The sequence below is a fragment of the Quercus lobata genome, chromosome 9, assembly GCF_001633185.2.
Source record: "Quercus lobata isolate SW786 chromosome 9, ValleyOak3.0 Primary Assembly, whole genome shotgun sequence".
Lineage (NCBI taxonomy): Eukaryota > Viridiplantae > Streptophyta > Magnoliopsida > Fagales > Fagaceae > Quercus > Quercus lobata.
The window spans coordinates 54,882,978-54,896,462 of NC_044912.1; the positions used below are offsets into that span (position 1 = coordinate 54,882,978).

The 13,485-nt window shown below is 35.2% G+C and overlaps 1 protein-coding gene across 1 annotated transcript; it reads left to right on the forward strand.

Moving 5' to 3' along the window:
- The first annotated feature begins 1,946 nt into the window (after window positions 1-1,946).
- On the forward strand, window positions 1,947-6,880 carry LOC115960170 (GDSL esterase/lipase EXL3-like). Its single transcript, XM_031078926.1, has 5 exons — window positions 1,947-2,303; window positions 5,254-5,384; window positions 5,626-5,859; window positions 6,212-6,467; window positions 6,584-6,880. Exons 1-5 carry the CDS (start codon window positions 2,024-2,026, stop codon window positions 6,778-6,780), a joined length of 1,098 nt encoding a protein of 365 aa, XP_030934786.1. The 5' UTR covers window positions 1,947-2,023; the 3' UTR covers window positions 6,781-6,880.
- Window positions 6,881-13,485: the final 6,605 nt, after the last annotated feature.

Below are 13,485 nucleotides of genomic sequence, written 5' to 3' on the forward strand. Positions count from 1 at the left end.
ACCCTTAACAGTGCATGAAGACAAGGGTTCAAAGTTGTGGTTTTACTGGTAGAAACAAAACAAGAAGCAATCAATGTAAACATATATGGTCCAGGCAAAACATGAGCTTCAATGAAACCATACATGGAAGAAATCACAATGTTTTGTTTGGCTCTTATGAATGTTAACTGTTTTGAACCTAGAAAACAAAAACAATTATTAGTACTGCACACATAATTTTTCCTAAACGGCAACCCACATACTTACAATAAGACTCAACCCCTAAATAAAAAAGACAATATGGTTTGCATGTTCCCAGAAATGTGACTATTGTTTTGCAACAAAAAAAACAAGAAGTACTTAAAGCAATAAAGCCAATAAACACGTATGAACACGTATGGACTACTTAGATGATGATGAAGATATTTTAGACTTCTCAGATTCAAGCAATGATGATTTCCAAAAATTCCTACTTACGATGATTAGACGTTGTTGTTAATGTCTAGATATTCTGTGTAAGACGTAATGTTATTGTCAATGTTTGACAATGATGATTATGTACGTTAAACTAAAGTATGGAATGCATTAATGCATGATATGTGAGTCTCACCACCTATGGACGCATATTAACAAATAATAGATAGGGAGACCAGCATACAATTTCGTCTATAGTAACCGCTTTTATTACTTTTCCATTGTTGATTTGTTAATAAAAGCCTTCTAGAGTTATCAACATGACCGTAAATGCTACTTATCATATTCCTATAATTATGTGTTATCATTCATTTCACTAACCATCTTATAACAATCTAAGAAAAATAAGGTATGTAGTTGATTACTTCTTGCTATGCGAAAGATTCTCATTCTCTTGTCATTAAAATTTACTACAACAAACAACCAAATCACACCAATGTACTCACATAACACTCATTGAACCAAAAAAAAAAAAAAAAATCAGTACAATATCAAATGAAATTACCATTGCCATAAAATTCTGGTATGGGTTTTTTACCTGAGGTGATAGAAATTTCAGTTCAATCTGGAAGCAGCCGTGGATCTGTGGAGCAGCAGTGAAATTCAGTTTAGACTGAAAGCAACACAATCTGAATGGGAGCAGATGTAATGGTATACCTCGATAATTCGATAATTCTATAGTCGGGTATATAACTAGATTTTACAGTAATCGAGTTATGTATGGATTAAAAAAATGAAAATGCCACGTTGGCGAGCCAGCTAGCATGGCAAACATCTCGTAAAAACTCGATTATAAGATAATCAAGTTTTACACAAAACTCAATTATGGTAATGTCGAGTTTTAAAACATGGGCATTTCCCTATATAGTTTGAGAAATGGGGCAAAATACTAGAAAGTTTTGTTGAAAGGGGTAAAACCCCATTTTGGCCTATTTCAGTCATTATAAACATTATTTTCTTAGTTATTACAATTTACTACTTATTCGTTCAGGTACGTTAAGATTCAAGATAGTGATCATAATATCTTATATTAATGGGTAAAAGATGGTTGGCTTATAACGAGAACACCATATGATCTGATTCAATTCCACCTTCATCGGTGGCCTAAGCAAATTAATTCATGTCGAACAAATTGTTATGACATGAAATGACGAGTTGGTTGGACATGTGATGTGAGTTAATTAGACCATTGTTTTGGAAGTATTTAATTCTCAACTGTCTGATAGCAAAAATTTGGTTAAATTTTCAATTTTCTTTTCTAACCATTTGACACAATTCAATCTTTGAGATTGCCCTAAATAGGAATCCAGCTACCAACTTTAGGAAGAACTCTATTATGTTTCCGGTGCATGTTACTTCTGAGGGTGGACCTCACAAGTGTGAGGTCGAAGTAACATGCACCAGAAACATAATATAACTTCTCCAACTTTAGAGTTTAGAGTGTACATATAAAGCATTGCAGTTTGTATGGAAGCAATGTTGAAGACCAACAAGTCATTTCATTTCCTTCTATTCTTTCATTTTAAATTCGAAATTATTGAAAGAATCCCAAGAAGAGAATTCTAGAGCAATGCTTCAATTAAAAATGGAACATTTTTCTTTATCAACCAAGTTCTTCTTTCTTTCTTTTGTTTTTGCTGTTCTGTGTAGCTCAGAAGCGGTTATTCAGATACCAAATAATGAGACAGTTCCAGCAGTCATTATGTTTGGAGACTCCATCGTTGATACGGGCAACAACAATGGTCTTACATCAGCGATGAAGTGTGATTTTCCTCCTTATGGGAGAGATTTTAATGGAGGAATGCCAACGGGAAGATTTTCAAATGGAAAGGTTCCCTCAGACTTCTTAGGTTGTTTGAAAACTCTCTCTCTCTCTCTCTCTCTCACACACACACACACACACACACACACCATTCATGGTCATGAAGTATATGTTGTCTTGCTGCTTGCTGACACTTTTTTCTTTCTCTTTTCTAGAACACATACACACGTCAATATTCATGGTCTTGACTCTCGACACACGCACAGTGTTACTAACACTTTTTTTTCTCTCTTTTCTAAAGCTATTTCACTACCATTTTTTAGGTCATGGTGACATGGTTTGACGAGATAAAGATTTAAAAGTATACTTTGAAACTTCATATTTAGCTTTGTGACTATTCTATGTCAAACCATTTTTGTAGGTTTTTTTTTGGTTTCAATAGAAATATTAGGGTTTAAATCTTCTCTTTCCACTTAATATATACATATAAACTTTTTCACTAATTACTAAATCTAAGATTCTCTATAAACTCTTTGAGATTTCACATGGAATCAATGAAATGATAATTAATGCATCTTTAACTCCAAAAAGTGAGGAAAGTACATGTTAACTTCCGAAATCCAATTCCAAAATGAGTTATAGGGTAGGAAAAATAAGATTGTGGGACTCAATGGGTGCATGTCTAATATATGAACGGAAAAGCATAAATTATCAAGTCATCTTCTTAGGTTGTTGATGTCTTTCTCTCTTTTTATATATATATATATATATAATATTTTTTTATTGCTATTAAATATATGAGAAATGTTATATTCACAACATTTTCACAACAAATTCTAAATAGTAAGTTATTATTTGTACTTATAGTTGGGCAAAAATGTAATATTTAAGTTATGGATTCAAATTAGAACCAATAACAACTTACCACTTATGATTTGTTGTAAAATTATTGTGAAAATATTGTTGGCATAACACTTCTCTAAATATAACTTGTAGATAAACTCTTTCTATAAATTTTGTTTCTAAAAAAAAATTGGCCTATAATAAGAGATTTATTGGCCTAAAATGTATTACAACACAAGATATAAAGGCTGTATAGTGAGACTCCAATTAACACATAATATATACAGTTTTTTTTTTTTTAGAATATAATCTATATATACAAAAAAATTCACACTTAAATGGAGGTAGGACTCTCGATACCCCGTCTCCACACAAACGGACCTAACTCGTTACGAAAGTAACGAAACTATATTTTTTTGTTGAACAAAGAAACTATATTTTTATGCTATTCTAGAATTTTTAACTAATCACCGCGTTCTCTTGGTGCGATAGTCACTCCACAAGTATAAGTGCTTGTTGGGTGTGGGTTACAAGGGCTGGGGTTCAAGTCTCTAGGAGAAAATTTCACACACATATATACTTAAATTAGGTTAGAGTAGAAATTCTATCTTGTATTAAAATATATATATATATATATATATATCTAATTGTTTATTTTTCTAAAAATAAACGTTAAAAGTTATTCATTCTAAGAAAAAAAAATTTTTTTTAAAAAAAAGTTATTACATGTGGAGACCCACATCCCTACCAAAATCCAAGCCGAATCAATGTAAAAGTCTTCGACATTAAAAAATCGAACCAACTGGCTTTATTTCACTTAAATGCTGGAGAAATTATAAAGTCCCCTGGTGGACCACGTCATTTGTTCACCATTCCACTAAAAAACTTTCACTTGTTTAAAATTGCTGAGTCAATAATTAATTTCTGTTTAAAAATTTTTTCTAACTAACAATTTTAAACAAGTGGAAGTTTTTTAGTGGAATGGTAGACCATATCATTTGTCCACCATGTGAATTTTATAATTTCTCTATATGCTAGGAGGTGAAATACTGAAATTCATGAATTGAATTCATTTTTTATTTATTTTATTTATAATTCATTTTTTATTTTATTTATTTATTTGGCATGTATTCAGGAAGAAAAAAAAAAAAACAAAAACAAAAACAAAAAAACAAAAAAAAAATGTAAAAAAAGTTTCTGACATCGATGACAATTATCTGGCTAGGTTTAGTGACTTTATTCTTCAGGCCATATCTAACCTCAATTCATGCTGACACACACGACCAGGTTTATTTACTGTGATTTCGTTGGGCCAAGAATTTATGATCCATTCAGCCAAAAAAAAAAAAAAAAGAATTTATGATCCCATCAAACGTTTTTAATGTGTATTATTGTACAAAAGCATTTTATCTTACGAAAAGAAAATTACAAACTTTGTCCTGTACGTGCTTCCCTACAAAATTTATACGTTTCAGTACTAAATGATCGGTGTCCGTTCACATGTTGGGAAGACGACACTTTTGGTAAAGACTTTGGTTCAGAATTTTAAAATATTGGCTTTAGTTAACGGGTATTTCTAAAACATTTGTTAATAGATTATTTTATAGAAATTTTGATATTATGTTTATATGAAAAATAAAATATTGTAAAAAATTTTATTTTTTTCCTATAAAATTTTTTAAAAAATATTTCATATAGGTTAACAAAACCCAAAAACAATCTCCTAGAGCTCTTGGTGCATTTCTTTTCTCTCATTTTTATCAAACTCTTTCAAAACAATAATAATAATAATAAAAAGTTTCAAGATTATGTGTTTTGAGTTAATTATGTCATATTAATTTTTTAACTCTTTTATTTATTTTTTATATGTGAGACTTTCGCTCACACACACACATATATATGCCTAACATTACGGGTCTCTAATCCAATCAATGGTTGGCCTCTCATAGCATAAAGTTTCCAAATATAAAAATTCATTGGGCTTTGTAGGTCAAGTGTGAATAATTAAATCAAAATTTTAAAATTGTAATTCGGAAGCATGTGATTTCAAATTGTTAAACCAAACAAGTCGAAACTCCTAAGTTTCAAAATCCTAAATTGGTCATTGTGTTCCTTAGAGTTTTTCTTTTTATTTCCATCATTAAAATAATTCAATATGTAATAGAATTTTTCTTCTTTCCCTCCCCCTTTTTTAGTGGAAGAATTGGGAATTAAAGACCTCCTACCAGCTTATAGGGATCCAAGTTTGCAGCCCAAAGATCTCTTGACAGGTGTAAGCTTTGCATCTGGTGGCACAGGATACGATCCTTTGACACCTAAAATAGTGGTATGCACATTTTAGACTCTCCTTTTTCTCTTATAGTTCGCTAGTTATAATGCCGATGAAAGATTTAAACTCTAAACATCTTCGTTATAAATACCAAAAAGTGTCAGTTGAACTATAAAACTTTTGTTACATTTTAAAAAGTTTTTTATTTATTTATTTATAATTTTCACTATATAATAATTTTTTTATATTATTCATTGTTTTTTCTTATACTTATTTTTCATTTTTTGAGCACATATAGTCAGTCATACCACTATCTGAGCAATTACAAGATTTCAAGCAATACATAGGGAAGTTGAAAGGAATTGTTGGAGAAGAGAGAACAAACTTCATATTAGCCAAAAGTGTAGTTTTTGTGGTGGCGAGCAGTAATGACATTGCCAATACCTATTTTCTTACTGGAATAAGGAAAGCTGAATATGATATTCCATCTTATGCTGATCTTTTACTCAATTCAGCTTCTAATTTCATCAAGGTAACTTCATCTTCTTTTTCTTATATTCCCCCCCCCCCCCTCTTATAATTGGTGATGTTCAAGTTCACTAGTGACATAGGCCCAAATTATGGAAAAGATATTTCATGAATTTGATATGTATACATGTATCAAATATAGATGATAATTATTGCAAGTTAACTTTTATTCTTACCTTATTAACAATTAACACCTTCTAAGTAGGACTCACGAACTGTATATCTTGGACCATGACCAGGAAATTAAATATTCAAACACTATATATAAAATATATTACTTAATTCTTTGGTGGTAAGGTATAATATAGTGGTACCAAGGTGGAATAAATGATTTTTTTTTTAAATAAAAAATTAAGGAACTACATGGACTGGGGGCACGAAGGATTGGTGTTTTCAGTGCACCACCACTAGGATGTGTGCCATCACAGCGACTTTTGGTTGGAGGCTCAGAAACTGAGTGTGCAAAGCAGCCCAATCAAGCATCACAAGTGTTCAATGATAAACTTTCTAGGGAGTTGGGTTACCTTAACAACAATTTGCCTAATGCAAAGGTGGTCTATATTGATGTCTACAACCCCATACTTGATCTTGTAACAAATCCAAAGAAATATGGTACTATTCCTTTCTCCTTTATAATTTTAAACAGTTTTTTTTACTGTTTTTTTATTTTAAATTTCTAATTTTATCTTATTTAGGATATCTAATATTTGGTATATTATAAAATTCAGGCTTTGAGATTGCAAATAAAGGGTGTTGTGGCACTGGAACTGTAGAGGTAGCAATACTGTGCAACCAATTAGACCATCATCACACTTGTACCGATGACTCTAAGTACGTGTTTTTTGACAGTTATCATCCTACAGAAAAAGCTTACAAGATAATTGTCAATCAGCTCATTACAAAATATATCTACAACTTCATTTGAGATTGATGATTTTCCTCAACTCTCAATTAATTATCAACCAGACTTTGCAAATTCTTTTTCCTCTTATTGAAATGGGGATCGCCCTATTTTCTTTATGAAATATTATTGTAAGTTGTAACAATTAATTAGTTTTGAAAGTTTCATTGAGCTTGACCCAAATAAAAGGGATTAGGTATTGAGTTGGGAGTGCCAATTTGTGGACACGGCCACGTGACACCTCTTGGAAAGGGTTTTTAAGAAAAAGAAAGGTTTGATTTTGGGAGTATTTTTTTATTAGAAAAATCATGAGTCATAAAAAAAGTTAAGGAGTCGCCACTTATTTTATTATTATTTTTTCTTTAGGGAAAACAAAGCAAGAAATAAAAACCCTTTCTTTTTTATTTGATTGACTCAATGAATAAGGAAAATGGTCTACGTCCACCAAGGATAAGTTGGGGGGTCGAATTATGCGATGGGAAAGTATGAGGCACCAACGCATGCCCGATATGTCTACCGGTCTCTACTAAATAAGTAAGGACTATTTGATGTTCAATTAATCGTTCAATGGGCACAATATTATTAATCGAATTCATTACACCAAATCAAGCAAGTAGTTGATTTTATGGCATGGAGGCCTAAAGCTAAATCATAAGACATGATAACGATGATAAAAAGAAGCAGCAAGTTAATAACAAAACAAAACGATGACAAAGAAATTAACAAGCAAGTCAAGGAATTGATATAACAACTACTATAAAAAGTATGTGTAAATGAATAAGGAAAATGGTCTACGTCCACCAAGGATAGGTTGGGGGGTCGAATTATGCGATGGGAAAGTATGAGGCACCAACGCATGCCCGATATGTCTACCGGTCTCTACTAAATAAGTAAGGACTATTTGATGTTCAATTAATCGTTCAATGGGCACAATATTATTAATCGAATTCATTACACCAAATCAAGCAAGTAGTTGATTTTATGGCATGGAGGCCTAAAGCTAAATCATAAGACATGATAACGATGATAAAAAGAAGCAGCAAGTTAATAACAAAACAAAACGATGACAAAGAAATTAACAAGCAAGTCAAGGAATTGATATAACAACTACTATAAAAAGTATGTGTAAATGAATAAGGAAAATGGTCTACGTCCACCAAGGATAGGTTGGGGGGTCGAATTATGCGATGGGAAAGTATGAGGCACCAACGCATGCCCGATATGTCTACCGGTCTCTACTAAATAAGTAAGGACTATTTGATGTTCAATTAATCGTTCAATGGGCACAATATTATTAATCGAATTCATTACACCAAATCAAGCAAGTAGTTGATTTTATGGCATGGAGGCCTAAAGCTAAATCATAAGACATGATAACGATGATAAAAAGAAGCAGCAAGTTAATAACAAAACAAAACGATGACAAAGAAATTAACAAGCAAGTCAAGGAATTGATATAACAACTACTATAAAAAGTATGTGTAAATGAATAAGGAAAATGGTCTACGTCCACCAAGGATAAGTTGGGGGGTCGAATTATGCCATGGGAAAGTATGAAGCACCAACGCACGCCCAATATGTCTACCGGTCTCTACGAAATAAGTAAGGACTATTTGATTTTCAATTAATCATTCAATGGGCACAATATTATTAATCGAATTCATTACACCAAATCAAGCAAGTAGTTGATTTTATGGCATGGTGGCCTAAAGCTAAATCATAAGACATGATAACGATGATAAAAAGAAGCAGCAAGTTAATAACAAAACAAAACGATGACAAAGAAATTAACAAGCAGGTCAAGGAATTGATATAACAACTACTATAAAAAGTATGTGTAAACTTAAACTCTTCCAAGTCATGATCTGAGCAACAAGAGAAGATTTCATTTTAAGGGAACTAGAAAGATTATACTTTTTTTCTTTTTCTTTTTTTTAAGAAAAGAGTGGCGCTTAATCAGATTAGCTTGTGACTTGGTTTTGATTTGAAGTAAAAAATAAAAAATAAAAAATAAAAGTATATATTTTTTTTGTTTGTGGAAGCCGAAAACATAAAGGTTGTTGGATGCAAAGTGGGTCTAGGCAACTTGTAGATTAGCTACGGTGTGAAAAACTATGTCTTCATCAAAAGCTTTCAATGCATTGGTCCACCTTTTAAGAAGCCACATGCTGACATGATTTAACCTTGTGCATTTTTAGACCCCTTAAAACAAGTTGTTTAACCTAATATTTAGCCAAGTTGATTAACAAGTTCATTAATAAGATCTAGGTTAAACACAAGTAAATCATATCATGTGAATAGTGCGAAAAAGTAAAGAACACAATGATATGATAACCCAGGAAAACCAAACCAGTAAAAAACCTGGGGAGGATTTAACCTAGCTATCCTTAAGGTAAAACAGATCCACTATGAAAGAATTGAAGTTTTACAATAAGACTTAGACCACTAACATCCTATTGCTACCTCGAGTTGAAAACTTACTACCACAACCACGTGATAGCTCCGAGTCCACGAACTACTTTTTTCCTTCATCCATAGCAACTATAAGTACTCCCACTTGTGTTTTCTTTAAGCTCTTGAAATAACAACAGAAGAGATCACCAAGCTCTTCACATCAATCTTGATCTTGATAACTCTAAGTATGTATGAAGGTAAACACCTCTAGATCTCACAAGAGACTCACACACACAGCATATCAACAACCTCTAAAACATGGCTAGGATTTTTCATTTAATTCTTGAAGCAAAACATAAAACCCTACACGTCATATGGGCTTGTGCGAGTAAGGGGGCGGTATGGAAGATTGGTCCGCTTCGTAAAGCTGAGCTTTTCGGTTCGCTCCCCTATGTGGTCGACCTTCTTACCAATCTGCCTCCTTTCTCTTGATGGAATATAACAATGCCCGAGCTCCGGCTTTGCTTGCGTTCTTCACCGGCGCTCGCCGGATGTATCACTCATCCCGCTCCTAAGGTAAGGAGTCTTCTGTGTGTTATATTCTTTATGGGAATGAATCGCATATGTTGGTTGAGAATTGCTCGAAAATTAATTGATAATGACTTCGCCAGGGGGGCTAATCTTCTTTTTTGTTGATCGAGCCGCTTTCCCTCATCCCACTCGTCCAGCCCTCTTCACGAACTTGTACAATCGATGCCACAAAGATAGCCAACTCGATTATCAAAGAAATAAGGAAACAGGCGACGATTTGGCTCCAGATCTCCGGAGGTGTGGAAAGAGCAACTGTGAAAGGCAGAAAAACCATAAAAAAACGACGATTGTTCGTGAAGGTTTCTACAGAAAGACCCCTTAGTTCTGGCAAACGGATCACAATTACAAGTACCTGGGAGCATACCGATGGAATGAACGAAATACGAATAGTTAAAATAATATAGTCATAGATCTTAGGTTATAACTCGATCATGAGCGAATTTGTTGATGTTGCACCCACGAAGTATAGAAAGTGCTAAACATTGGGAACTACCCGGGAAGGAGTTAGGAACAAGAATAAGGAGAAGCGAGAACCACTTAAATAGAGGAATCTATTGTATTTTGTCCTTTGTTCTCCATAGCAATTGGGGATCAAAAAGCACCAAATTTGATCACTTATTAAGGGAAAGATGAAGTAAGAGCATGCTATTGAAGACGTTGCAACATATGTCGGGAAAGCCTCCATTGATTGTGTACAAACAAAATTCGAGTCAAAAGGCAGGGTAAGAAGGGGTTTAGCCAATGGAGATATTAACTCTTCTGGGAACCAGTAACGCATAAACCATGTCAAACCAAGACCGATCAATATCCGAACGGAACGGATTGGAACTTCTCCTAGAATAGTTTCCAATGCAAAATGAAATTCATAGGATATATATATGAGTAATTCAAAAGAGAAATAGAAATCTCTTTTCACATTTTCTTTTTTAAAATTCTGAAAGCTTGTTCAGAATCTCCACCTTAAGCTCAAAGCAGTCCTGCGCCTCATAGAGATAGAGGGACCGCTGTAATACTTCGTAGGAGGGAGTTCTTTCGCCCCCCAAGAGGCGCCTTTGTATGGAGCAAACACTGTCCTCCTCCTATATAACCTGATCAAAGGCGTATGGACAAGGTGAGACCCTTGGGGAAGGCGGGGCGGCCTCGGGTTCGGTTGAGTGCGTGGGGGCGGGTTGAGAGTCAGAGGGGGCCGGTTCACCAGCCGCGGGAAGCCTGGCATCCGTCTACTCGTGAGCCAGATGAGATGATGATGCTTGGGCGTCGTGCTTTCCGCCCAATGAAAACACATCTTCGATATCCTGCCCCCGTGGCGGACTGGCCGGGGCTCTGATAGTAGAAGAAGACGATGATTCTTCCGAACCAACCAACCAAATGAAGGGAGATTTGGAAAACAAAGTAAAGCCCAACCATGAAAAAGCCCAAGTAATAATGATATGTCATAGCTCCTTGAGATATAACATTATTATAAAATAAATAATGAAATAAAGAAACTGAAGAAGTCTCTTTTTTTTATTTCTTTACTCGTTTGTCATTCTATGATAGACATATTTGAAAATGAAGATTAAGGCCCATATAATTAAGAAAATGAAGAAGAGTAAAAAAATAGAAAACATGAGCAAACACTGTCCTCCTCCTATATAACCTGATCAAAGGCATAGGGATAAGGTGAGACCCTTGGGGAAGGAGGTGCGGCCTCGGGTTCGGTTGAGTGCGTGGGGGGGGGGTTGAGAGTTGGAGGGGGCCGGTTCACCAGCCATGGGAAGCCTGACATCCGTTTGCTCGTGAGTCAGATGAGATGATGATGCTTGGGTGTCGTGCTTTCTGCCCAACGAAAACACATCGTCGATATCCCGCTCCCGTGGCGGACTAGCCGGGGCTCTAATAGTAGAAGAAGACGATGATTCTTCCGAACCAACCGACCAAATGAAGGGAGATTTGGAAAACAAAGTAAAGCCTAACCATGAAAAAGCCCAAGTAATAATGATATGTCGTAGCTCCTTGAGATATAACATTATTATAAAATAAATAATGAAATAAAGAAACTGAAGAAGTCTATTTTTTTTTTTTTTTTTATTTCTCTGCTCGTTTGTCATTCTATGATAGACATATCTGAAAATGAAGATTAAGGCCCATATAAATAAGAAAATGAAGAAGAGTAAAAAAAAAATAGAAAACATGAGTATTTCCTAGATACTAATGAGAAATCAAGCGATGCCAGGTATTCCGTGCATCTATCACAAGGGGGGCTTGGGACTCGAACCCAAATCTTCCATGACCCCCGACGAATCAGCAAAAACGAAGCTACCAATCCAGTACCTACTTTACTGAGCCATTTAGTCAATGACAGATCCGCTTTGGCATACTACCAAGTTTCACGTTGGCATGTGACACTCTCCTTCCTTGCTTTTCCATACGCTTGTTGGAGAAGGCCGGTGAAGTGTAGGAATGCTGTATGACCGAACTCGAACTCGCGGGAGTCGATCATCTACTTATATACTATGACATTTGTTTGTTGACCCAATAAGATGATAAGATCATGATAAGAAAGGTATCATCATAGATATGAAATAAATATCTATATCTCTTTAGCATGTTATGGCCTTACATCCTGATCTTTCTGAAGGTTTCATCCTTCGAATTCTGAAAGTTCTATAAGGCGAGTAGAGCGAAGGAAGAAGCTCTTACTCACTTAAGGGTAAGGCGCTAATGCCACTAGCTTGTTGGCTTGTTAGGGCAGCTAGACTGGCACTAGCTCCTAGCGTTTTTAAGCTGTATCCTGTGATCTAAAATGTGCTGTCGGAAGATAGCACGATACCCTTGCTTGGACTTTTTTTATATACCTAAGAAGCTGTGACATCTAAAGAATGCCCGATTTCATATGTTTGAACCATCTCCGTTGAGGAAATAATCTTGGACTCGGAATAAGAACTATTTAAATCAGAACATGCCTGAATAAAAAGGTTCCACAACTTTAAATAACTCTTCCATAGGAAACTAATCCAAAAATTCGCCACACCAAGGTGAAAGGATTCGAACCTAAACAGATGTGTTGACCAGACTACGCTACACCTTGTCTTACCCACTCACTAGCTTTTCGTCGTTCGCTTCACCTCACTGCCGATCGTTGCGCTCCTTATCTACACTAAATGTCCGTACCTTACGTTCTTTTTCATGAAGAGCGACCTCGACCGACCGAACCAACGCCTTATCAAACATACTTTGATTTTGTCAAGGCTCTCGCGGGTAGCCGTACATGATACCCGACAGTTTGCACCCGCCTGCGGCAAAGGCCTGGTCAATCGTATATGATCATAAAAATCGGAGTCGCTAACACCCATTTTGAGTTGCCTCGTCCTTAGAGTCAAGCTGGATCTTCATTCTACGAGAAATCTGCCTGCTGATTGTTCAAGTGGGTTGCAAATGAAGGGAATAAACCCCGAGCGGGATCAGAGGGCACCTCCCTCCAAAAAGGAGGGGGAAATCTAAGCCCATATAGGATACATGACCGACACTAAGCACTGCAGTAGCGAGCGGGTTAGCCAAGCAGCAGCTTCTTACGGGACGATTAAGTGCGTTGAAACCAACCTGCGGTTGGATAACGACTTCCTATGCTAGTAGACGCTACCTTAGCCCCCCTTACTGGAGAACCCGAATGAAGCCACTTGGCAAGAAAGATTAAAAAGTTGCTAGATTTTGCTCTGTTATATTGTCTTAATTTCATTTTTTAATTAATTCATTCCAAGCTTC

Coding starts and splice junctions, on each gene's coding strand:
- LOC115960170 (XM_031078926.1), top strand. CDS start 2,024: ATGCTTCAATTAAAAATGGAACATTTTTCTTTATCAACCAAGTTCTTC. Junction 5,860..6,211: donor CAGCTTCTAATTTCATCAAG/GTAACTTCATCT, acceptor TAAAAAATTAAG/GAACTACATGGACTGGGGGC. Junction 6,468..6,583: donor AACAAATCCAAAGAAATATG/GTACTATTCCTT, acceptor TATAAAATTCAG/GCTTTGAGATTGCAAATAAA.